Source organism: Ursus arctos, unplaced genomic scaffold, assembly GCF_023065955.2.
Source record: "Ursus arctos isolate Adak ecotype North America unplaced genomic scaffold, UrsArc2.0 scaffold_5, whole genome shotgun sequence".
NCBI classification, from domain to species: Eukaryota; Metazoa; Chordata; class Mammalia; order Carnivora; family Ursidae; genus Ursus; species Ursus arctos.
Window position 1 is genome coordinate 13,830,667 of NW_026623067.1, and position 25,935 is coordinate 13,856,601.

General features: G+C 44.8%; 1 protein-coding gene across 4 annotated transcripts in view; it reads right to left on the reverse strand.

Moving 5' to 3' along the window:
* Positions 1 to 25,935, reverse strand: part of RUFY1 (RUN and FYVE domain containing 1) — a 57,888-nt gene that overhangs the window by 30,374 nt on the left and 1,579 nt on the right. For all 4 annotated transcript variants that reach the window (XM_044387311.2, XM_026507722.3, XM_057307494.1 and 1 more), the window contains exons 2-7: positions 17,080 to 17,253; positions 15,629 to 15,746; positions 12,076 to 12,177; positions 10,277 to 10,400; positions 2,853 to 2,914; positions 286 to 351 (exon numbers count right to left, since the gene is read on the reverse strand). In XM_044387311.2, the coding sequence (XP_044243246.1) occupies positions 286 to 351; positions 2,853 to 2,914; positions 10,277 to 10,400; positions 12,076 to 12,177; positions 15,629 to 15,746; positions 17,080 to 17,253 (646 nt within the window). The remainder of the gene's footprint in view (positions 1 to 285; positions 352 to 2,852; positions 2,915 to 10,276; positions 10,401 to 12,075; positions 12,178 to 15,628; positions 15,747 to 17,079; positions 17,254 to 25,935) is intronic.

Sequence of the window (25,935 nt, forward strand, 5' to 3'; positions counted from 1 at the left end):
TGGCAGTGACTTCCAACTGGGTGGCTGAGGGGCGAGGGGTGGAGACTCAAGGTATAATCTGGTGACTTCCTACATTGTCTAACTGCACAAAACAAAGAACCAAAGAATTCCCAAGGCTCCTTATCAAGAAATCATACTTCTCTAGTCTGTACAAGCATGATAACCTTTTTTTTTGGTTTGGAAAAAGAGTCAGTTATGAATATATGGTAATTGAAAAATACTCCATGAAACGATAATCAGGTATTGAGAACGAACTGTAACACTGGAAAAAGGAGCGAGTCCTACCTTAAGTGCCGGTTAAGTTCTTCCACGTAATTTTTTTGATCGAGGACATCAGTAATTCTTTCGTGCCTTTTAAAAAAGAGCATAAAAAGAGAGAAATTCCTTTTATTCGTGGCTAATACTTTGAAAACCATCCCCCAACGTGCCGATCACCTTGAGGAAGTACTAATGTCATCAGGAAACGAAGGGACAGTCAGACCTTAGTAGTAACGTCTGCCCCCCCCGGTCCCGGAGTGAACAGAGACCAAAGCTGGCCAAGGGGTGAGGTGTCATGGGGACAGAAGCCAGGGCCTTGGGAGATGCAGAAACGTGAGCAGGCCTCCAGCAGACGCCCTCGTGCCCTGGCAGACCAGGCATTTGGAAAGAGACAAGAAAGCCATCTGGCACACAAGGTGCAAACACCGATGGCCATGTGCAAATGGCCTCAGAGGTGGCAGATGAAGCAGCCCTTGTCATGCTGAAGGGAAAGAAGGTGGCTCAGAAAAGGGGACCAGAGGCTTTTCAAAACATAAAGCTGACCCGTCTGGCTAAAAAAAAAAAAAAAAAAAGGCTTTTACATTTTAAAGTTAGGCTCCCCCCCCCCCCCCGCAATTTCTTTACCTACATACATGTGTTCACACAGGGGCTCATTCTACACAGGTGCTGGATTATTCAGCACGGTCCATTTTTTTCTTTTACCTGTGATGCCCTTCACACAGCTCTGCAGGTAACCCACAGGAACAGTCTGCTGAGCCTATGTGCATACGATCATAATATCCGTCTGTATTATACATATATATCGGATATGTAATTGAAACAAAAGATATATTAGGGATTTCTTAGGTTTGTTTATAAAAATGATACACGGTTGATCCTTGAATAATGCAAGGGTTGGGGCGCCAACCCCTGTGCAGCTGAAAATCGGCATATAACTTTTGACTTCTCAAAAACTTCACTAATAGCCCTCTATTGACTGGAAGCCTTATCAATTAAATAATCAATTACCACATATTTTGTGTGTTATGGGTATTATGGACTATAGTCTTACAATGAAATAAGTTAAAGAAAACGTTATTAAGAAAATCATAAGGTGGGGGGACGCCTGGGTGGTGCAGTCGGTTAAGTGGCCGACTCGATTTCGGCTCAGGTCTGATCTCAGGTTTGTGAGATGGAGAGCCCCACGCCAGGCTCCACGCTCGGCACAGAGTCTGCTTGAGATTCTCTCTCTCCCTCTCCATCTGCCCCCCTTCTGCTCTTCTCTAAAATAAATAAATAAATCTTAAAAAAAAAAAGGAGAGAAAATCATAAGGAAAACACATTTACAGTACTGTACTGTATTTACTGAAAAAAAACAAAAAACAAAAACCTGTGTGTAAGTAGACTTGAGCAGTTTGAACCCGTGCTGTTCAGGGGGCAACAGTCTACACTTCTCAGTATCCTACTTTTCTCACTGGATAATACCTTGTGGAAATGCCTGTAAGTCTACTTTCCCCCATAGGTCAAATTTGTTCTGTCTGCATAATATATCGCGGAGTGGAATATTTTGAATGTTCCATAATTTATTCACCTCTCCCCTTAATGATAAGATAATCAGTTTATTTCCATTTCTTTACATTAACTATATATGTGTATATACATTTTATTTTTCAGTAATCTTTATATCCAACGTGGGGCTCAAACTTGCAACCCCAAGATCAAGAGTCGCACACTTTGCCGACTGAGCCCGCCAGGCGCCCCAAGAATATATTTTTGTTCAAGTCTCAAGTGGGTGAATCCTCGTCCTCAAGACGCCTGAAGCATGAACAGGGTTCCCACTGCCAGATAAGGTGTGCTGCTAGGGCACAGAGACAGTGGGAATCCTTGTCAGAACACATTCGAAAGACAGGTGATAAGATATTCAAACACGACCCCAGGGTTTACAATGAAACACCCTCCCATGGCTGCCTCCCGGCCTCTTCCCTTCCAGGCGGCCAGGGTTAGCAGGCCTGTGAGCTCCTCTAGAAATGGTCCATGAGTACGGAAGTACGGCATATAAATATGCATGGACCTTCGTTACCACAACTCAAGTGGTAGCATGTTATACACACAAGCTGCTTTGTTTCCTTTTTCCCCCCAGAACAGCTCCTTTAAAAGAATGCTCTCGTTAACAAGGGAGAGGTACGCGTGGCAAGAAGAGACATCCAAGACACGCTAGGATCAAAGAACATATCCAAAGGCAACATGTCTATTTAATAGTACCGTCCCATTTATATTCAAACAAACCGTAAGGCAAATTATACTACCAACAAATATATCCCCGCAAGGCGTTTAGAAAAGCCGTGGGAAGACACACGAGTAGCTTCCTCTGGGGGAGGAGCAGGCGTGGGATTGAGCTGGAGATGCGGGGACAGTGTGAGTGGGGACATTTCACTTGTCCTCTCCATTCTGCAGAGCTCAACTCCCTGCACATGGGAATATTAATGTATTACTTCTGTAACTAAAAACACCCAACGAAAATGAAAATGGCACACAAAGCGAACACAAATGTAGCATTCTTTGCCATAATTTCATTAAAAATGTGAAGAGCAGGCAGCAGGCAGGGCGGTACTTACTCTTTGCCGCTATCAAGCTCCTGCACATCCTTAAAGTAGAGGGAAAAATCAATCACTCCAACCTGAGGGACATAAAATGTATGCGTTTAAATAAGACAAACTTCTCCCGTTTTCCACAAACCTTACGTCTTTAAAATTCAGGGTATTTACATTCCTGCCTCTTTCCTACAAACATTTAGTTGGGCTCACCAGCTCTATAAAATAGCGATCAATTGAACCAGGGACGTGAGATCGAGGTCCCGCACTGGGCTCTGTGCTCAGCAGGGAGTCTGCTTGAGATTCTCTCTCCCTCTCTGCCCCTCCTGCTCTCTCTCTCTAAAATAAATACATCTTTAAAAAAAAATCAGAATTTCAGGGAATATTCTGAAATTTTACTCCCTCGTCAAGATCAGTTTTGTATATTTATTCAACAATCAAGTTGTTGACAAAGCTCAACAAAGTTCTTTAGGTCCAAAGTAACTATTAAAAAAAAAAAAAAAGAGGCCTGGATCGCTAGAGCAAGGTGGTAGGTAACCTTAACTGACACTCTGCTTCCTTCCTTCCCTAAATTGTGGGTGAAATGGTCCCAACCCATTTTCCAGGGGACATTCTCTGCTGCTGTGGAGAACGAGGGAAGACCCAAACCCCTCCCATCTGAATGTCAAGGGCTTTGTCCAGAAATAAAGCACTTGGGAGAGAATGAGAGCCTGGTCTGCCACTGTCCCCTCCAGTGTGGGTAAATGAAGCCATTCCTATTTGAAAAATGGGAAAACTGGGTCCATCAATAGATATTTATCACTCATGTAACAGCTGTATCACAGATCCTTATGCAACCATAACAAAGAACGCCATGAATGGATGGATAACGACATGAAGAAAGCTTCAGGAGAAAATGGTAAGTCCCAGAGGGATAGGTACAGCATTAACTCCTTATAGTAACACCATTTTTAATTTTATTTGCATTTTTTAAAGTTGTTATTTACTTATTTGAGAGAGAGCGTGAGCACGAGCAGGGGGAAGGCAGAGAGAGGGAGAAGCAGACTCCCTGCTGAGCAGGGAGCCCGATGTGGGACTCAATCCCAGGACGCCGGGATCATAACCGCAGCCGAGGGCAGTCACTTAACTGACTGAGCCACGTGGGTGTCCCATAACACTTTTAAAAAAGAGATTTATTTGAGAGACAGAGAGAGAGTGAGAGCGAGCATGAGCACAGGGGGGAGGGGCAGAGGGAGAGGGAGAGAGAATCCCAAGCAGACTCCATGCTGGGCACAGAGCCGAAGCAGGGCTCGATCCCATGACCCTACGATCACGACCTGAGCCAAAACCAAGAGTCAGATGTTCAACCGACTCAGCCACCCAGGTGTCCCTATATTAACACCATTTATGTGAAAGCCATAAATGTGTGACGGTTTCTGTAACTTCTCTGTCACACCTCCCACCGATCTACATTCGGGACCCTTGAACCTGGGCAGCCTCAGTGTCTGTCTCGAGTAAAAAGCGGCAGCAATGATGCTGCGATTTCTGCAGCCACATTAATGAAGGCAACACAAGCTTCTTCCTGGCTCTCCCTCTAGGGGCATAGACCTTTGAAGTTCTGAGCTTCCACGGAGGAATTCTGGCTACCCTGGAGCCAGGAGCACATGAGGATAGAAGATAGAGAACCTGTTCCAGTCCCAGCTCACCGAGTCACTTCTCAGCCCGGAAGACAGACAGACAAGACAGGAAGCCTCAGCGACCGCTGCCCCTCCCACCAACCTGACTGCAATCACAGAGCTCCTGGTCAAGAAGCGCCTGCCTCCTTCTCAGCCCAGTCAACCCCCAACCGTGAGATACAGCGATGGCTCCCGGTTACCTGGCTGGTGATTCCTTCCCCAGACACAGGAGCAAGAAAGGATTTAACTTGAAACAAAACCTACGTACACATAAATGCATAGAAAAAGTAGAACTGGTTCTAGAAAGACTTTCCCCTCCGTTTTTACCATTATCTATGGGGACGAGTGGGATTGACGGGGGAGGGGAGAAGGGGAGTTTGAATTTTTTCACTCGATATGCTTCTGTATGAACTTTGTTTCAACAAGCATGCATTTCATTTGCAATAAAATTAAATAATAAAAATAAAGGCTACCTAGCTGGCTCAGTGGGTGAAGCATGTGACTCTTGATCTCTGGGTTGTGAGTTCAAGCCCCATGGTGGGTATAGAGATGACTCAGAAATAAAATCTTAAAAAAAATTAAATAATAAAATTAAGTAAAAGTTAATAAAAAAGAAATATATTTTCAACTGCAAAAAAAAAACCCAACAAGAGAAAGAAGAAGAGAAGGGTGCCTGGGTGGCTCAGTTGGCTAAGCGTCTGTCTTCAGCTCAGGTCATGATCCCAGGGTCCTGGGATCGAGTCCCACATCGGGCTCCCTGCTCAGTTGGGGAGTTTAATTCTCCCTTTCCCTCTGCCCCTCCCCCTGCTTGTGCTCCCCTCTGTCAAATAAATAAAATCTTTAGAAAGAAAGAAAGAAAGAAAGAAAGAAAGAAAGAAAGAAAGAAAGAAAGAAAGAAAAGAAAAGAAAAGGAAAGAAAAAGTGCTAAAGGTTAGCACTCAAAGTAGACATTAATGGATCAGAAAGTACATAAAGCCCTTCTCCCAAAGCAGAACGATCAAGAAAAGCAAGAGCTGGTTCTTCAAATTCCACACAGTAGACAAATCTCTATCAAGTATGATCAATATTTAGTAGTGCACAACATTGCAAATGAGAAAAGTGAGATTTTAAGAAGCTGTAAGGGAATCCTCTCCTATAACGAATAGATCTGAATGAACTAAATGCCTTCTGGAAAAATATAAATGACTAAAAAATTGTCCCAAGACACAGAAAACCAATACACTGATTAAGAGCTAAGTAAAAAATTAAAGTGGTCAAAGAACTAGGACCAAAAAAAAAAAAGACATAAAGCTCAAGAGATCATACCAGGAAGAAATCTTCAAATAAAAAAAAATAACTCCCGCTCTAATAAACAGTTCCAGAAAACAAGAAGAGAACATTATCCAGCTTATTTTATGAGATTAACACAATTCGGACACCGCAAAGGGACAAAGACCTGTTAAATCTAGGCGCACGCTGGAAGAGTGACGCGCGATGGCCACGCTGGGTTTATTCTAGGGATGCAGGGGTAATATGACAACAGGAAACCTACGAATGAATTCAATTATATTTCTGGGTTAAAAGATATGACATTTCAAAAGATGCCAAAAAAAGGTATGTGATGGCACTGCATGCTCATTTTTAATAAAAACGCAAAACAAATTTGGAATAGTACTTTCTAGACGTGAGGAAGAGGCTCCCTCAGGCATCAACAGCAAGCATTCACGCATCATGGCGGCGTGTGCGCGGCACTGAGCTGAAGAACAGAGCAGGGAAATGTACAGAAGCCTGGAGTCACTATACTGTACACCTGAAACTAATATAAAGCTATGACGTCTACTAGAATTAAAAAAAACTTCTACCCTGAGCACAGACACACATATGGAAATGCCATTTAAAACTAAAAAAGAATGAAAACAGCTGACTATTGCCATTTCAGATGACTTTTCAAAGGTTCCCTCAGATTGTCTCTTAAATAATGGTAATAACGATAAATAACAGTCCAGGGATGTCTGGGTGGCTCAGTCAGTTAAGCATCTGCCTTCAGCTCAGGTCATGATCCCAGCGTCCTGGGCTCCCTGCTCAGCGGGGAGTCTGCTTCTCCCTTTCCCTCTGCCTTTCCAGCCCTCCACCCCTCCTTGTGCTCACTCTCTCTCAAATAAATAAATAAAATCTTAAAAGAAGACTGTTACTGACATAGGATAAAGAGATCCAGAGACTAGGCCTCTGAGTCCAGAAATAAACCTCACTGGATTATGGATATTTCACACATAATAAAGGTGAAATTTCAAATTAGTAGAAAAATGTACTTGATACGTGATATTGAGAAAACTATTTACTGTTTGTAAATGATACCTAGACTCCCATTTCACGCTATGTCAAAAGAAATGACAGGCATTACTTAAATGTAAATAATACAGTTGATTTAAAAAATTAGGTTAATTTTTAGATGGGGAAGGACTTTCTAAGCACAATAAAAGAAAAAGTCCATTAAATGTGACTGCTGGGGCGCCTGGCTGGCTCAGTCAGTAGAGCATTCAACTCTTTCGGGGCTATGAGTTTGAGCCCCACGGTTGGTAGAGATTATGCAAAAATAGAATCTTTGAAAAAGATTGAAACACAAAAACACAAAAACTGAAACACCAATGGCAAATAAAACATGTAAAAAATACTTGACCGCCTGAGTTCTCAAAAATGTAAATTTGGTGGGGTGCCTGACTAGCTCAGTTGGTAGAGCATGTGACTCTTGGTCTCAGGGTCATGAGTTTAAGCCCCCCACCAGGCATGGAGCCTACTTTAAAAAATAAATGGGGGCGCCTGGGTGGCGCAGTCAGTTAAATGACTGACCTTTTATTTTTAATTAAATTTTCTAAAAAAGATTTTATTTGAGACAGAAAGAGAGCCCATGAGTGCGTGTGCACGTGCACATGCATGAACAGTGGGAGGGGCAGAGAGAGAGGGAGAAGCAGACTCCCCACTGAGCGGAGAGCCCAATGCAGGGCTTGATCCCAGGACCCTGAGATCATGACTGAAGGCAGATGCTTAACCGACTGAGCTACCCAGGCACCCTCGACTGACTCCTGATTTCGGCTCAAGTCATGATCTCAAGTTTGTGAGATCGAGCCCCGCCTCCAGCTCCACACTTAGCGGGGAGTCTGCTTGAGATTCTCTCCCTCTCTTCCAGTGCGTGCACACTCTCACTTTCTAAGATAAATCTTTTTTTTTTTTTTAAAGGATTTTATTTATTTATTTGACAGAAATAGAGACAGCCAGTGAGAGAGGGAACACAGGCAGGGGGAGTGGGAGAGGAAGAAGCAGGCTCCCAGCGGAGGAGCCCGATGCGGGGCTCGATCCCAGAACGCCGGGATCACGCCCTGAGCCGAAGGCAGATGCTTAATGACTGAGCCACCCAGGCACCCCTCTAAGACAATCTTTAAAAAAAACTAAACATGCTTTTAAAAAAAATGTAAATTTGAGAGGAGTTGTTTTGGTCTATGAGATTGAAAAAGATCAAGAATGCTCCTCATGACGTTATAACACTAATGTAGAATGTTTAACACGGAAATCCCAAAATTTCTAAGGAAATCAACGGACAACAGCGCGAAGAGGCATGAGGATGTTTATACTGTTGTAATACAGAGTCAACCTCAGTTATTAAGGTACAGGTTAAATAAATTATGGTATGCTCATAAAATGGAATACAAGCATGCCTCATTATATTGCCCTTTGCTTTACTGTACTTCCCACACACGGCATTTTTACAAGTTGAACGTCCGTGGTGGCCACATGCTGGACAGGTCTATCAGCACCATTTTCCCAACAGCATTTTCTCCCCTCATGTCCCTGTGTCACATTTTGGTAATCATGTATTTCAAACTTCTATTACTAGATTTGTTATCATGATCTGTGATCAGGGACTATAACTTGCTGAAAGCTCAGATGATGGTTAGAATTTTTTTAGCAAGAAAGTATTTTAAAATACAGGTGTGGGGGCGCCTGGGTGGCTCAGTCGGTTAAGTGTCTGCCTTCGGCTCAGGTCATGATCCCAGCGTCCTGAGATCAAGCCCCGAGTTGGGCTCTCTGCTCCTCAGGGAGTCTGCTTCTCCCTCTCCCTCTCAATGTCTTCCCTGATCGTGCTCTCTCTCTCAAATAAATAAATAAAATCTTTAAAACACACTTAACATTGACTTTTTAATTTATTTAGCTTAATTTATTTTTATTTTTATTATTTATTTACACATCGATTTTTTTAAAGATATGGTGCTATCCCACACTTGATAGGCTATAGTAAAGTGTAAACATAACTTTTATATGCACTGGGAAACCAAAAAAAGTCATGACTTGCTCTACTAAGACAGCTGCTTAACTGCAGTGGTCTGGATGGATCCACAGTCTCTCTGAGGTATGCTTGTACAATGCAGCCGCTTAAATGGCTCCTATCTCCACTGACATGGACAGCCGTGTGGGACATACTGTCAAATAAAAAAAAAAATCACAAACAGTGTGCCTGGAATAATCATATTTTGGTTTAACAAAAAGGAAAAGTCCAGGGGCGCCTAGGTGGCGCAGTCGTGAAGCGTCTGCCTTCGGCTCAGGGCGTGATCCTGGCGTTATGGGATCGAGCCCCACGTCAGGCTCCACCGCTGGGAGCCTGCTTCTTCCTCTCCCACTCCCCCTGCCTGTGTTCCCTCTCTCACTGGCTGTCTCTATCTCTCTGTCAAAAAAATAAATAAATAAAATTAAAAAAAAAAAAAAAAAAAAAGGAAAAGTCCAAATACCTCTCAAGTAGAAACACATATGTGCGAGCGTGTGCACACACACACGCACACCCTTATTCATGTGTTGAAATAGATACCAACATGTAACATTAAATTAATTAGCTGTCTCTGAGAAATGGGATTTTGTGTGAGGTTTTGGTTCTTTTCAAAAATGCTTCTCTGTATTTTCTGAAACATTTTCAACATGCAAAAACAACAAAACTATTGGGAAAAAAAGAGAAGAGAGGTTATGACCGGAAAAAAAAAAAAAAAAAGAAAGAAAGAAAAGGAAAAACAGATGGCTTGGGTGTGGAGGGATTAGGGGAAGCTTTAGATTCTTCCGATCCAAACTTGTGGCGGGAGAAGGCCTGGCAGTGGCCCAGCCACAGCTACATGTGCCCTAAAGGGGTGCGGAGGTGGGGAGGCAGAGCCGTGTCTCTCCCCCTCACTCACTCACCGTCCCTGCCAACAGGAGTGTAGGCCTCAGTCCTGGTCACCTGCTCCCAGGCAGGAAGAAAGCCTCCCAAGGGCTGTCCTGCCCCTCAGGGTGTCCTGCTCCTTGCTACCTGCTTTCATTTCATGCCCCTGCATCATCTCCCTTCCCCAGTCTCTCCTGACTCTATCTCCCAGTCCCCACCTGACCTTGGGGACTTGTCTGCTCAATGTTTTTGCTGTCTGCACTCCTGGCCACGTCTAACTCATTCCCTGGATGGTTTCTAGATTGATCTTTCTCAAACCAGGGCTGATTATGCCAGGACACTGCTTAAACACCTCCAACAGCTTCCCGAAGCTCCAGGGACAAAAGCATAGCCATTTAGCATGGTACGGATGGCCTGAAAACTGAGCCCAGCCTCCACCTCCATGTGCCTCCATGCCCTGGCACGGACTTCCCCTTCCCCAGTGCCTCCCCTCTGCCCCAGCACAGCACCCGGCACGGCCCTGGAGCAGACACCCTCTGCCATTTGCCCCTAAGAATGTTCGGCACATGTCCACAGACCTCTGTAAAATCCCGGGCCCAAAGAAGGCGTTCCACCTAGAGCCAAGATTCCCGTCCTACCTGAGAATCCAAGTCTTCTCCTTTTAAGCAGAGATTGGCATCAAGAACATTGAGTCCCACCAGCAGACCGACAATCACTGTCCCTTCTTCCTCCATCATTAACGCCTCGGGCTCATAGAACTCACTGCAAGAGATGAACACAACAGGCAGCCGGCCGCTCAGGAAGGGATGCTCACCACCCCTTCTCACCTCCAGTCTGAGGCCTCCACCTGGGCCCTGGACCCCAGTCCTTCCCATCTCCTCTTGGCTCCCGTGTTCCCGACCATCACCCCGCCCCTCCTGTCCCCACTGGCGTCTTCTTCCGCACCGCTGTGCGCTATTTCCACACTCACGTCAGCAGAAAGCCGGATCCCGCAGCCCCCCAATCCAAGAATAAAACCCTTCCCTCTTCCCTGTGTCCCACGGAGCCACACTGGCTGCTTTTACTTCCTTACCTCCCAGACGCCTCAGCCATTTGCCAGGGGCAGGGAGGCGGGGGGGCTCCATCCCCTGTCTACTACTGCTCCTGGTCACCAATGATGTACTCGTTTACCTACTGTGTGTGTGTGTGAGTGCACGAGAACTCAGTGTCTTAAGAATTCGGTCACGAGGTCATGGGGACGAGAGGTACAGCACAGGGAATGTAGTCAATGGTACCGTCGTCGTAACTTTGTATGGCGACAGATGGTAGCTACGCTCGTGAACATAGCATAATAGTGCAGACTTGTGGAATCACTCTGTTGCACGCCTGAAACTAATGTAACATTATGTATCCAGTACACTTCAATTAAAAAAAGAATTAGTTCATTAGAACAAAATCTGTACCTCAAAGTTACTCGGTGTGATTATACTCAAAGCACAAAGTACGTGAAGTGCTTGAAGAAGCATTTGAAATCCCTATTTATCATGTAAAGATATGTTCAATAATAAGCCAGGACAATGAAAAATGTTGAGTGGCAGGCCATTCCGTCAAAGATATGTTTAACTCAAACAGACAAAAAACATTAACTCTAGAGAGATTCTTCCCTTATAAATTCCCATGTTCTAGAGAAAATTCGTTTGTGAGGATTATTTTTGCTTATACAGGAGAATCAAAAATGAACCAGTCATAAATCTCAGGGATAGCCAGTTAGTCGTTACTGATGCTAAGAGATGTAAAATTTTACAAGATGGATATAGAATCCTAAAATAGGTAATACAGGTATGTTCTCTTACAAAAGGTAGGCTTTCGTACTTTATTTTTTTAAAGACTTTATTAATTTATTTGACAGAGAGACAGCCAGCGAGAGAGGGAACATGAGCAGGGGGAGTGGGAGAGGAAGAAGCAGGCTCATAGAGGAGGAGCCTGATGTGGGGTTCGATCCCAGGACACCGGGATCATGACCTGAGCTGAAGGCAGACGCTTAACCGACTGAGCCACCCAGGCGCCCCAAGCTTTCATACTTTAAAACTGTCCACTGCATCTAGCTTTAAAGTCATTTATCCCCCCTGTTATCCACAAATCTAATACGTACCATTTTGTTGAAGCTTAATCGAGTAGGTTGTCAGTTACCTAATCTTAAGTATTTTTGAAGAATTATCTATGAAATGACTTTCCAAAGTGAAAAGTAATATGGATCTTCATTCATAATGACTTTCAGATATCTGTGCTCAAAAAATGGAATAGTCTTCAAAAACTAAGCCAAGGATGTTTACGATAAACAATAATTCGAATAAAAGCTGTGTACATCGTACGCTCTTGTTTTAATTCAAAACCACCTCCAGAACGATGTTCTAAGTATTACAAAGCAAAAGACAAGCAAAGATAGGAGGTAAAATACCTTAAGAGATGTTTATTGTCTATGAGCACCTTCAGATAATCTGCCAGTTTCTTCTGCATGAGTGCAAGATACAGCCAGGCTCTGCCTCTTCCCACAGCCGTCCTGGAATTCAGAGAATCAAACTGTTAAGGTGTGACACCAAAAACCCCCAAGCCCTCAAGTTAGCTAAAGAGATACATATTCCCGCATGTACGTGCATGTGAACACAGGGAACACCGTAAGAATAGCGGCTTTGGGGCCTGGGTGGAGCACAGTCTGGAAAGTCCCAGAAAACAGCTTTCTGCAAACCTTTGGGTATGGTTTGAATTTTGTATCACGGACATGTATTTTTGGTTTTCTTGTTTGTTTTTTAACAAGAGGAAAAAAAACCTCTTAAGCCACAAAAAAAATCTGATTTCTGGAACAAATACGATTAAATAAAACTTCGCATATGTTCCTAAAATTTCACAGGGGGCCAAGAAATATCTAAGGTTTGTATACTGGATAAATATTTCTTCAAAGGATTACTGTATCTTATTAATGTATCTATTATATATCTATGTATCTCTATAATATATCTATTAATATATCTAACACGTTTCTAGGCATGAGCTCAAAGATGCAATTTTATTTTTAATTGTCGCAAAATACACAGAACATAAAATTTACCTTTTTATGTGTATACTTCGTTAGTGTTTGGTACGTTCACGCCGTCGTGTAACCAATCTCAAAGAGGTAATTTTGAAAAAGCCCGCTCTAAACATCAGAAGAAAACAAAAAGCCTCCCAACTGTAGACCTAACACTGCTTGAGGAAAGAAAGGTTCTGTTCTAAGCAGAGTGACGGCACTTGTGACCTCCAAGAAAGTAGTCGAGGCACTCCTGTAATCAGCATCTGCACCAAAGGGACCTAAAGGGGCTGAGCGCTTCCAGGAGCCAGGCCCACAGGGGTTAATCCAACTCCATCAGTACAAAAGGCTTTGAAGCCCCCACCCCCCCCAAATAAATGAGGTTAAACCAGAGGAAAAAGGAAAGGAAATAAAGTAGAAAAAAAAAGAGATACTGAACGTTGGCATGATGTGGCAAATGGCCACAGACACGTGTGGCGTGTTGGGTATGTAAACGTGCACCACACTTGCAGCCAGCGATGGGATCAGGTTATCAAAACTCTAGGTCTAGGGGCGCCTGGGTGGCTCAGTCGTTAAGCATCTGCCTTTGGCTCAGGGCGTGATCCCGGCGTTCTGGGATCGAGCCCCATATCGGGCTCCCTACTCCGCTGGGAGCCTGCTTCTTCCTCTCCCACCCCCCTGCTTGTGTTCCCTGTCTCGCTGGCTGTCTCTGTCAAATAAATTTAAAAAATCTTTAAAACAAACAAACAAACAAACAAACAAAACTCTAAGTCTAATAATGTGTCCTAAGGACGTAAGTTAGAATGCACATAAAAATGTATGTGTGGGGATGGTCCGCCACACTCTTTGGATAATGAAAAACTGAAGACAAGCACAAAGCCCAAAGGGGAGTTAAACAAACGAGCTATATACACGAATGCTATGTGGCCATTGCAAAAATGATGTTTTGGGGACGCCTGGGTGGCTCAGTAAGTTAAACATCTGCCTTTGGCTCAGGTCATGATCCCAGGGTCCTGGGATCAAGCCCCACGTTGGGCTCCCTGCTCAGTGGGGAGTCTGCTTGTCCCTCTCCCTCTGCCTCCCCCTGCCCCAGTGGTGCTCTCTCTCAAATAAATAAATAAAAATCTTAAAACAACAACACACCCTAACTTGAAAACAGTGAAAAATTTTGGGTGATGCGGTCATACTGCAAAAGATATGTTCATTTCAATTAGACAGGGGAACTAGAGAGAGATTCCTCAGGATGCAAAATGCACCCTGCAAGTTTCAAACTACCCTCCCACCCCCAAAAACGCTAGTCATAATTTCTAAAATAATGTCGAAATTTTAGAACTTTTGTAACTATTTAATGAAATAGTTAAAAAAAAAAAAAAAAAGTCCTCTCCTACAAGGCCCCTGGGTGAGGCTACTCCTCTGGAGGCCTCAAGAGAAGGGAACTATTGTCTTTCCTTTTCGGGAGACAGGGGGAGGATTTCGGTACCTAAGCCTGTCACTTGCTTACAGCCACAGAGTAAGAAGGGAACGGAGGTGGTGCGTTTAGCAGACAGCGAACTCTTTGTTAGCACAAGACTTCAAAACTGCCTCCCGTGCATAACTGGAAACAGAGGTGTGAGTGTTGGAGGAGGGACAGCCCTGGTCTGCTCCAGTCTGAACGCACTGGGACTCCGACTCGAGGCTTCACTCATGAGGGAGCAAGCTGGTCGGAAGGGGTGGGCAGCAGGACCACAGAAGGAACTGCTGAAACCAAGCAGAAGTGGGAAGCTCCTGAGATCTTGCCAAATCCATATTCGAAAGTTGTCTCAGTGCAAAAAGCTTTCACCTTCTGTGGATCAGGCCCAAGGGCTGAACGAGGGACAGGGACCGAGGCTTCTATTTCATCTTGAGAAGACCGCACAGGGCTCTGTAGCGATGGAGGTCTGTGGGACTTAGGGGGTTCTAGAATCCCACAGACCTGTGTGCCCTTCCTGGCTCCACCACTCACTTGCCGAGGGCCCTCGAGCAGGTTACTTAGCTGCTCTGTCTCGGTTTCCGTACTTATCAGCAGGGATCCCAACAGCTTTCCTGAAGGCTTTGTTGTGGGGAATTAAATGAGATCCTGAAATGTCCTTAGCACAATGCCTGGCACACAGCAGGCCCTTGGTAAATGCTGGCGATTATTATATCTGAAAACAGAACAGGCTGGCTCCACAGGAGAAGCGTCAGAGGCTGGACAGGGTGTCCCCCTGTGGGAGACTGCACGGTGCTCTTTTGCATGGGCCCAAGGATCTCTAGGTCTCTTTCTAAATGCAGATTTCATGATGTCGCCTTGTTTGTATTCTGTCCAGTTTTTTTATTTTGAAACTATGCACGGGGATCCCAAGGGCAAACCCAGACATGGTAAATGATTTGTCAGTCTCACCTTTTCACAAATGTCCCATGTCCCAGAATCTAAAATCTGGCCCGAACTATATTATTCTGAAAACTGCCCAGATACATCCAAAGCGCAGATTCCAGAAGCAGAACAATGACCCCTTTTACTCTTGTAACCGCTCCTCAGGTAACAACATCTTTTCTCTCTCTCTCTCTTTTTTTTAAAGTAATCTCTATGCCCAACTTGGGGCTGGAACTCACGACCTGAGATCAAGAGTCAAGTGCTCTACCAATGGAGCCAGCCAGGCGCCCCACAACACCTTTGCAAACTACATGACCTCTTGTGACCTGCAGGAATCGTTGTCCCCATCTTAAAGATAAGGAAACTGAGGCTCAGGTAGGGGCAAATCTTGCTCAAGATCTTGAGGATAATGAGCAGCCGAGCGGATACTAAAGTGTAAGTGGAGTGTGGCTCCTGTGCCGATTTGTTCTAAATTAGAAAAAGTTTTATCAGCGAGGAATTGCAAAATGGGTAAATATGAGGGCGTTTTGTTTTGTTTTTTAAACATTAAATCAGTGTTAACTACTTCTCACTCACTTTAATTCTGGCAGATTTCTGACACTAGTGGCTATATCTGATGCTTCTGGACAAAGCTTCTCCACCAGCTCCAAAGGACCAAAGAAAGATTTATTTTGGCCGATGAAACTCTTCTTAACTAAAAGGGAAAACAACAGGGTTATTATTCATAAGAACAGGTTGCAAAGTGTCCTCAGGCGCCCACAGTCTCTCTCCTAAAAGCCAAACGGACAATACACAGCTCTACTGCTTACTCCTGATTCAGTCCTGGGGACTCAGAGATGTCAGGTAACAAATGAGCTCTCCCTTCCTCTGATGACAGGGTTTCTGTGATACCCCAACTATGCTCTTACCCCAAGTATTTACTGCCCATGAAATAAAACAAACACATATATATATGTATACCTTGTAAAAATACTTCCCCTTTCTCTCTCCTACATGATGCCAACATCTATGCTGGATTTCAAATCATCACCACCATCCCTCATCCGATTTGCTGCCAATAAGCTTCTAATTGGTCTCCTTGCTCCTAATACGGCCACCCCTTTACTCCCCTCCCCCTTACAATCTCTTCACACACGTGGAAGTTCCTTTAAAAATGTTAAGTCAGGTCATGTTTTTCCCTTTGCTTAAAATTCTCCAGATACACGTACAATATAATCCAACTCTTCACATGACCTGTGAAGGCCTACGTGATCCAGCCTTCCCCCCTTCCCCCAACGATTTCCCCGACCTCATCGCCTCCCACTCTCCCTCTGAGTCCACTGGCATCTTCCTCAAACCAAGCCTGGTCTCACCCAGGACTTCTGCCCACCTGTTTCTTCCCCCACTAAGGAATGCTCTTGCCCCAAATCTCGGCCCAGCTAACTCTTTCTCTTTTAGGTCTCAGGTCACAGTTCACCTCCCCAGCAAGACCTCCCCTCTCACTCTAGCTGAAACCCTCGCTGCTTCCTTGAATTTGTGGCACTTTGTAATTAAGTTTGTTTCTGCGTTTCTTGTCTGTTTGGTCTTCTAGAACTGGGCTGTCCGCTAGAGTCATGTGTGCTCGCGAGCGCTGAAATGTAGCCAGTGCAACTGAGATGTGGGTTTTTAAGCCTTAGAACGAAGAAAAATGTAAAATAGCTCATCAATAAAGTTTTTTAAATACTGATTATGTGTCAAAATCATAATATTTTGGATACACTGCGGTCAATAAAACGTGCTCTTAAAAATTAATTTCACGTTTCTTTTTACTTTTTTTTTTAACGTGGCTACCAAAAACACTAAAAATTGCACAAGTAGCTTGCCTGGCATTTCCCCTGGACGGTGCTGCTCTCGATGTCGGGTCTGGCGTGCAGGGACCCCGTCTGTTTTGCACCCTGCCGTCATCCCAGAACCCAGAACAAAGCTCGGCACTGATGAATACATGCTGAGCCAACAGCTGGCCCGAATTCCCCCCCCCCCCGCCGCCCCGAACTCCCCCTCAAGCTCACCTTTCAGCCCGTGTTTGAGGCAATGCTCCATCACCACGAAGAACTGCTGCAAGGGGGCATGGTCCGCATCCAGGCTGCGGCCCAGGCTCAGGGCTGACTGAAGCAAGACTTTGACGCTGAGTTTCATCATGTGCATCAAGTTGGCACGCTCCTCCATCATCTGGCACTTGGAAGCTGTCGGGGCAGAAACAGGGACAGCCTCGTTAGTGGACTGAGGGTGGTCCGGAGTGAGGAGGTTGGAAGATCGGCGTCGCGGGGGGTCAGGCGATCAGTTCGGAGCGTGGACGTGTGGCTGGACGGATAACTGGGCTTCGTAGTCAACCGGCCTCTGAACCCTGGAGGTCACAGCTGCACCTGGGCAGCCTGAGCCATGGGTCAGTCTCTCGAGACCTCTCCCAGGCAGCTCCGCGCGTTGCTAAGGCGACGGCCCTACTAAGATTCGCCGCGATTGGCCTTTCCCACACCCAGTAATTCCATTCTCGACCAACGAAAGGGGCAAACTCCAGGAAGCCCCGCCCCAAGGTAGAAGGCGAGCTGGGGGTAAGTGTTCCGCCCCTGGACATTCCGATTGGACGGGCCCAACCGGAGGCCACGCCCACGAAGCTCACGGGCGCCATTTTGCATTCTCCGCCGAAGTGGTCCTGTCCTCAGCCTCCCTAGACGGCCCTCTCAGTCTGTTCTTTTGTCTGGCGGTGTCAACCGAAGTGTCTTTAAGAAAGCCTGTGCCCCTGAGTTGCAGACTCAAATTCTCGTTGCCCATCTTTAGTCCACACTCAGTGGGCAATACGAGTTTTACATTTTTTTTGTATGTAAAACCGCTACAATCAGAACTCAGCTACGTTTCCATTTCAACTCCCATTAATATTGTAGCGTTGTTTTGAGAGTAAAAAAACCTTGTGGGCCGTCAGTATCAGATACCCATGACAAATGTTCACCAAATGTCCCCCTCATACCCAGGAAGCTGTCAGCCTAGAAATTAAAAATGCAGACTCCACGCGATTAATCGAGCCCTAGCGGGAAAAATAACCCCATGCGCGTCCCTCCGCATCCACACCGACATTTAGTCCGAAACATCTGCCGACCGGAGGGGGGTGGTGGTGGTGGGGTCGTATTGTTTTAGCTGGCAGCTGTCTAATCACTACTGAGGTTAAGCAGCTTTTCACGTTCATTGTCTCCTCGGATTCTGTGAATAGCCTGTTAAATCTTTCAACTTTCTTGCTGATCTATTGATCTGTATATCCTGTATAAATTAATATTGATATTAACCCTTTGTTTATAGCTGTTTGATTTCATGGTCATTAATATGAACATAAGGATGGTTAAAAGAGCGCACGCATAGATAACTAAATCGAAAAGAACTGTATTATGATTGAATTTATAATAAAGGTATTAAGTAAATATTACTGAGGCTGGAGACCGCCTGGGACTCAAAATTCTAAAGTCTCAGACACCCATGAAGACAACTGCCGGGAAAGAAAAATCCGTCTAAACATTTCACCAGAGAAAAATGGGTTGATTAAATGGGTGGCGGTGATATAATTATTTTTAAATTTCGAGAGAATCTTATATATTACGTTTATAAATTCGAAAGCGTTAATGAGCTGGATGATTGGCAAAGAAAATACAAATTGTACAGCCTCATCAAGAGGAGGGAGAAACTCTGAATAGACCAATAAACACAGAAGCAATTTGTAAAGATTCACTGCTCCAGAAGACACCACGCCCTGGTCTGTAAACCACCGCTCCCCTCATCAGAATGCAGAGCCAGGATTCTGGCGCCGCGCCAGGCAAGCCCAGATGTTTGCAGGAGATCCGCTTCCAGCCCCTCTAGTTTCACAGCTCTACAGGACAGCCCGATCTGAAACGGTGCTTCAACCACCTCCATTTTCACCTGTTTGTACTTTCTAATTCTTTTTTTTTTTAATTTTTAAATTATGTTCGGTTAGCCACTGTATAGTACACCATTCGTTTTTGATGTAGTGTTCAGTGATTCATTAGTTATGTATAACACCAGTGCTCATCACAAAGTTCTTTCCAGCTTATCTTTTACCTCCCGCAAAAGACTGCGGACGAGGCATCCCCTGATGGGAACCCAAACTACAATAAGGACTGCCCTGAGCCAGCAAGACAAGGGTGGACGTGGCCTTTACCGTGCTCCTGCAGGTACCCACAGACCTCTGTCCCACATTTTCCTTATATAAATCTAGAGTATTTTCAGCACTTTGTAGACCACCTTTGAGATGCTCCTCCCTGTCTTCCCAGTACTGGCCTCATGGCAATAAACGCCTTTCTTGGTTCACCACCACTCCTCTCCCTGCCATTGGATTTTATCAGCGGCCAGTGGCTGAACCTGGTCTGTGTGGGAGCCCAGGAGTAGGTGCTCTTGCACTCCTGCGGCCAGGTTATAGATCCACTCCCTATCCCACATCTTCCTCTAGATGCCCCTGATGAGGGAGCAGAAGGCAAGCTGACACCCTGCACCCCCCCTCCCCCGCCCCCAGGTTGGCTCTGTGTGGCATTCCTCAGGCACTCCCAGCTGCCCTCAAACTAAGGGAAGGGAAAAACAAATGGTGAACTTTTAAAGATCACAGTCCTGGAGGAAGTGAGTCTCCACCAGTTTACCAATGTCTTAGCGATTTACAAGGCAAAAGCATCCTGTTACCAATAGCCTAACTTCAGAGACCCAAGGACTCAATTTCCTGGAGCCCTAACATCACGCCCCCCACCCCACAGTGATGTGGGAAACAGAGGCAAAAGGGAATGTAAATAAAATTATATTTCCTTATAACCAGTAGCCCCACTGACAAAAATTTGAGGCAGGCATAGTATAACACTCCTCCAGGAAACTCCCAACTGTCTTAACGCTAATGCTTTCCTAGAGGGAAAAGCAACCCCTGTTTGACAATAGCAAGGCCTCCAGTATCCTGAATCTTCTTTAGCATATGGAAGTCCTTTTGGACACCTCCCTTTTTCCTTACCTCCCCCAACTCCCATGTATATAATCAGCCATTCCTCCCAGCCCCAGTGCAGCAGCTCTTTCTGCCCACTGGTCCTATCCCATTAAACATCACCTTTTTGCACCAGATGTCTCAAGAATTCTTTTTTGGCCGTTGGCTCCGGACCTCACCAACGCTACTCAAAACTACATCACACCGACCTGCGGTCCAGAGTCCCACACACCAAGTGGAGGTGAAGCCTCCTTTGATGATTCAAGTCACCTAAAACATGAATGGCTTCCAACTTCTCATTGCTTTAGGGGGACCATCTCTAGCTCTCTGCCGGCTAGCCTGAATTCAGAAAAGTAAACATTTTTTCCTCCCACAAATATATGTAATTATTCTCAGCCAGCCTCAATACTCCTCCCTAGGATGTACCATTAACTTGAGGAACATGTTCCATATATTAGATGGGCCAAAACTATAGCTGTGTTTTTGAAGAAAATGGATTATTTATTTTTTTTATTATTTATTTATTTTATTAAAAGATTTTATTTATTTATTCGACAGAGATAGAGACAGCCAGCAAGAGAGGGAACACAACAGGGGGAGTGGGAGAGGAAGAAGCAGGCTCATAGCGGAGGAGCCTGATGTGGGGCTCGATCCCATAACGCCGGGATCACGCCCTGAGCCGAAGGCAGACGCTCAACTGCTGTGCCACCCAGGCGCCCCAAAAATGGATTTTTTAAAAAAGATTTTATGTATTTATTTTGCAGAGAGAGAGAGAGAGAGGCAGGCAGGCAGAGGGAGACACAGACTCCCCGCTGAGCAAGGAGCCCGATGCGGGGTTTGATTCCAGGACCCCGGGATCATGACCTGAGCCGAAGGCAGACACTTAACCAACTGAGCCACCTAGGTGCCCTGAACATGGATTTGAAGTACACATAAACTAAGTCTTTTTGTCAAAAAATACTGTGTTGGCAAAGGTATAATGAAATAAGCAACATTCAGGTGTCCCCAACTGTTTTGAGTGTTCTGGGTTAAACAAGGTAACTACTGAAAGAATTACAGGTATAATTTTCATTTAATAAGTCTGGATAAAGGCTTTTTTGGGGGAACATTTTGAGGCTGAGAATTTTAATATGATTGGGTTGCATCCTTTTGCAAGTCAGGTGATTTTCATTTTTTTTAAACAAAAAGGAACAAAAAATAATTTTTGACAAAAGATCAGTGTGACTTGGGGCACATAACTTGGAAGGAATTAAAAAGTCTGACATTACTATAACAAAACTGTCCATTTCTATTTCCTGTTTATATGAACCAGGCTTCTCAGGGCTCACATCTATAAAAAGCCAAAAAATGGGAATAAAATTGCTGCTGAGTCCCATCATATTTTATGAGTAAATCATATATTTTCATCTATGGATACATGGTAATGAAAAAACCAAACCAGCCCATTAAGAGAAACAATAACAAGAAAAATTTATAATAATTATGTATACAAATTATACCCTTTTGTCAACTTAGCATTTCTTATTATTTTAATGGTAATTCATTCCACAAGAAAAAAAAATTTTTTTTTAAGATTTTTTATTTATTTATGAGATAGAGACAGCCAGCGAGAGAGGGAACACAAGCAGGGGGAGTGGGAGAGGAAGAAGCAGGCTCACAGCGAAGGAGCCTGATGTGGGGCTCGATCCCATAACGCCGGGATCACGCCCTGAGCCGAAGGCGGACGCTTAACCGCTGTGCCACCCAGGCGCCCCAAGAAAAATATTTTATATACTTAGAGCTTTAGTCACAAGAAAAGTTTATTGAATTTTATTTTCTTTTTTTCCCGAGATGTATGATAGGAAGACTAATACAAATTTTTAAAACATAATGGAAGTGGAATAGAAATTGAAGTTCAAGGAATACAAGGGAAAAATGTACAGTTTTTAGGGGCACCTGCTGGCTCAGTTGGTAGAGCATGCGACTCGATCTTGGGGTTGTCTGAAGTGCACGTTGGGTGTAGAGATTACTCAAAAAGGAAAATTTAAAAAAAAATGTAAATTTTTCAAATCACTTATTATTTATTTTTAAGGTGGATGTAGTGCCTATCAAACCATTTAGGTATTTACATACCACTTAAAGAATGATGTAACACTTTTATTTTAAAAAGTTAATATTTACAGTATGCCAGAAAACATAAACTTTAAAATTGTGATGAAGAATTTTATATGTCAACCCTAAGAGCCAAAGACTTTTTTAGGGGGTCATGTGAGCAAAAAACGTGAAAGCTAGTGTTTTAGGTGATCAGAGCTGGGTGGCAGTGGTTCCTACTGATGTAAGAAAGATGTTGGGGGGGTCGCCTGGGTGGCTCCGTCGTCAAGCGTCTGCCTTCGGCTCAGGGCGTGATCCCAGCGTTCTGGGATCGAGCCCCACATCAGGCTCCTCCGCTAGGAGCCTGCTTCTTCCTCTCCCACTCCCCCTGCTTGTGTTCTCTCTCTTGCTGGCTGTCTGTCAAATAAATAAAATCTTAAAAAAAAAAAAAGATGTTGGGGTTCAGAGCTGACGGCCAAGAAAGGGTTCCTGAGACGTCTTTGGTGTAAAAAGGTGGTTTTATTAAAGCATGGGAACAGGACCCATGGGCAGACAGAGCTGCACTGGGGTCACGAGGAGTGGCCCCTTATATACTTTCAAGTTGGGAGGGGGTTAGGGATAGCATAAGTCTCTAAGGAATTTTGGAAGCAAGGTTTCCAGGACCTTGAGGGGGCTAGCTCTTGTTGGGAAAAGGTCATTTATTACCATCAAATAAACCTTAGTCACGAGACCCTTTAGAGGTATTATTGGTGGATCAAATGCTTGGGGGATGATTGCCAACATGTATCTTGGGGGGTTTAGAGATAAAGGAAATTTCTAAAGGAATTTTTATATGTTAAAGTACACTTAAAGGGGGCGCCTGGGTGGCACAGCGGTTGAGCGTCTGCCTTCGGCTCAGGGCGTGATCCCGGCGTTATGGGATCGAGCCCCACATCAGGCTCCTCCGCTATGAGCCTGCTTCTTCCTCTCCCACTCCCCCTGCTTGTGTTCCCTCTCTCGCTGGCTGTCTCTATCTCTGTCAAATAAATAAATAAAATCTTTACCAAAAAAAAAAAAGTACACTTAAAGGACCCTGGGGGTTGGGCTAAGATCGCCTCTTGCCCTTAGCAAAGTATCAACATGGAGACAGCTGAGTTCCTAGGGGAATGTCACTCGGCCTGTTTCAAGGACTTATCAATGAGCTGCAGGTAGTAAGGAAATTTAGTTTTTCTTTGGCCTTTGTTTCCCACATCACCATCACCGTCCTTGGGTATGTGGCTGTGTTCTGCCATCCATCCCTCTGCTTCATGACTCACCTGTTCCCATCGTGCTCCATTTAGAGCTATGGAAAATGTGAAGTGGATCTTTAAGCCCTTCCATCTCTCAAGTTTACTGGCTTTGTGACTCTGGCCAAGCTATTCACATCTCTAAGCTTCATTAATAAGAGTTTAGCACATCAGCACAACACGCAGGATGTCACCAAGTTCTATGCTTCCTAAATTGCCAAATAAATGGTCTCTTCAGGGATCTCAATCTTGACTGTTGCGCAGGGGCCAGGCCTGGAACAGAAATGAGTGCTGCTGCGGGAGGATGAGCTGGAGGGGACCTGGGGCCCCATGGATATCCAGGGATCAACCCTGCTAGCACCACCCTCTGGCGGGAGGAATGCTGGTCCCCAGGGTCAGATGCAGTTTTCAGAACCTGGACGTCTGGATTTTTATGTAAAGCCTGCTCGCTGGCTAAAAAAAAAAAAAAAATGTTTTATTTTTTTAAAAGATTTTATTTATTTATTTATTTGAGAGAGAGAGAGAGCGAGAGAGCACGCACGCCCACACACAAGTTAGGGGGGAGCAGCAGGCAAAGGGAGAAGCAGACTCCCTGCTGAGCAGGGAACCTGATGCGGGGCTCGATCGATCAATTGATCGATCATGGGACCCTGGGATCATGACCTGAGCTGAAAGCAGATGCTTAACAAACTGAGCCACCCAGGCACCCCCAAATGTTTTTGTTTTAATGCTTTTATACTGTGCAGCCTATAAAATGCAACTATCAGACACAAACAGCTCACAGCTTGTTGTCACTTTGGTAGAGAGACTGAGTATGCAGGATGGGGAGTGGGCTGTATGGGTTTAAGTTGTTGGGGTCTCAATTATAGAGGAGTAAGTAGATTCTTGATAAATTTTTTTTAAAGATTTTATTTATTTATTTGACAGAGAGAGACAGCCAGCAAGAGAGGGAACACAAGCAGGGGGAGTGGGAGAGGAAGAAGCAGGCTCCTAGCGGAGGAGCCTGATATGGGGCTCGATCCCACAACGCTGGGATCACGCCCTGAGCCGAAGGCTGATGCTTAACGACTGAGCCACCCAGGCGCCCCGATTCTTGATAAATTTAAGTTTTAGTTTTGAGTAGCCCTTTGGTGTGTTGAAGGATCTTATAATACAATACAGTGTTCCCCTCTATTGACAAGGAGGAAAATTTTAACACTTTCCCAACTGTCAGGAATTTTCACTTAGCATCTCAGGGGCTAAACTGAGCTCAGCAATGTAACTGCGAAAATGTTACTGTGATTCATTGCAAAAGGAGATGCACCACGTGCAGAGGGCCACTTGGACACGTGGAAAATAAAATTTCCCATGGAAGAAGAACAGAGAAAGGCATAATACGTACCACCTGTCTGATGGCAAATATATATCTAAATAATTCTAAAATGAAAGAATGCCCTTGGGGCGCCTGGGTGGCTAAGTCAGTTAAGCGTCTGCCTTCCGCTCAGGTCATGATCCCAGGGTCCTGGGATCAAGTTCCACATGGGGCTCCTTGCTCAGCGGGGAGTCTGCTTCTCCCTCTGCTTGCCGCTCCCCGTGCTTGTGCTCTCTCTCTTTTAAAATCTTTTTAAAAAAAGATTTTATTTACTTACTTGCCAGAGAGAGACAGCTAGAGAGGAACACAAGCAGGGGGAGAGGGAGAAGCAGACTCCCCACCAAGCAGGGAGCCTGATGCGGGGCTCGATCCCAGGACCCCGGGATCATGACCCAAGCCGAAGGCAGATGCCCAACGAATAAGCCACCCAGACGCCCCAAATAAATACAATCTTTAAGCAAGCAAGCAAGCCCTATTTAGTGAGCACCCCTGTGTAAGCCATTGTGCTGAGCACGTTAACTCTTAGGAACACGCATGCTTGGTCACCCATCCTTCAGGAAAAGACATTAACAAGCAAGATGTAGAACCCGCTGTGTGTCCTGTGGTTCGTGTGAACACTGCGTGGGGAGATGAAAGCACGTATAACCGCTCTGTGAAAGATACAACAGGACTGGGGACAGTTCCTGCGCAGGAAGACATACTCTACACTGAATCATCTTTTGTATGGTTTGATTTCTTTTTTACCACCTCCCTTTATTACTTAAAACAACAACAACAAAAAACCAAACAAACAAGACAACTATAGAGTGCAGGATCACTGTGGCACACTGTGCTAACACGGCTCAAGTGGGGTAACATTTTAAAGCAAGTATTCAGGGGCACCTGGGTGGTTCAGTCAGTTAAGGTTTGCTTTGGGCTCAGGTCGTGATCCCAGGGTCCTGGGATTGAGCCCCGCATTGGGCTCCCTGCTCAGTGGGGAGTCTACTTTCCCTCTGCCTCTGCCTGCAGCTCCCCCTGCTTGTGCTCTCTCTGTCAAATGAATAAACGAAATCGTAAAAAATAAAAAACAAAAAACAACGAAGATAATACAGATTTAAAGTGTCGGGTATCTCTGAGTACCCGGGTGATTTCAGAGATCAAAGCCTGCACTGATGCACACCAGGAAGCCAAAGTAATCCCCTAGGGTTACTTTGAAGGTTAAACAAATTAACGCAGGTACAGA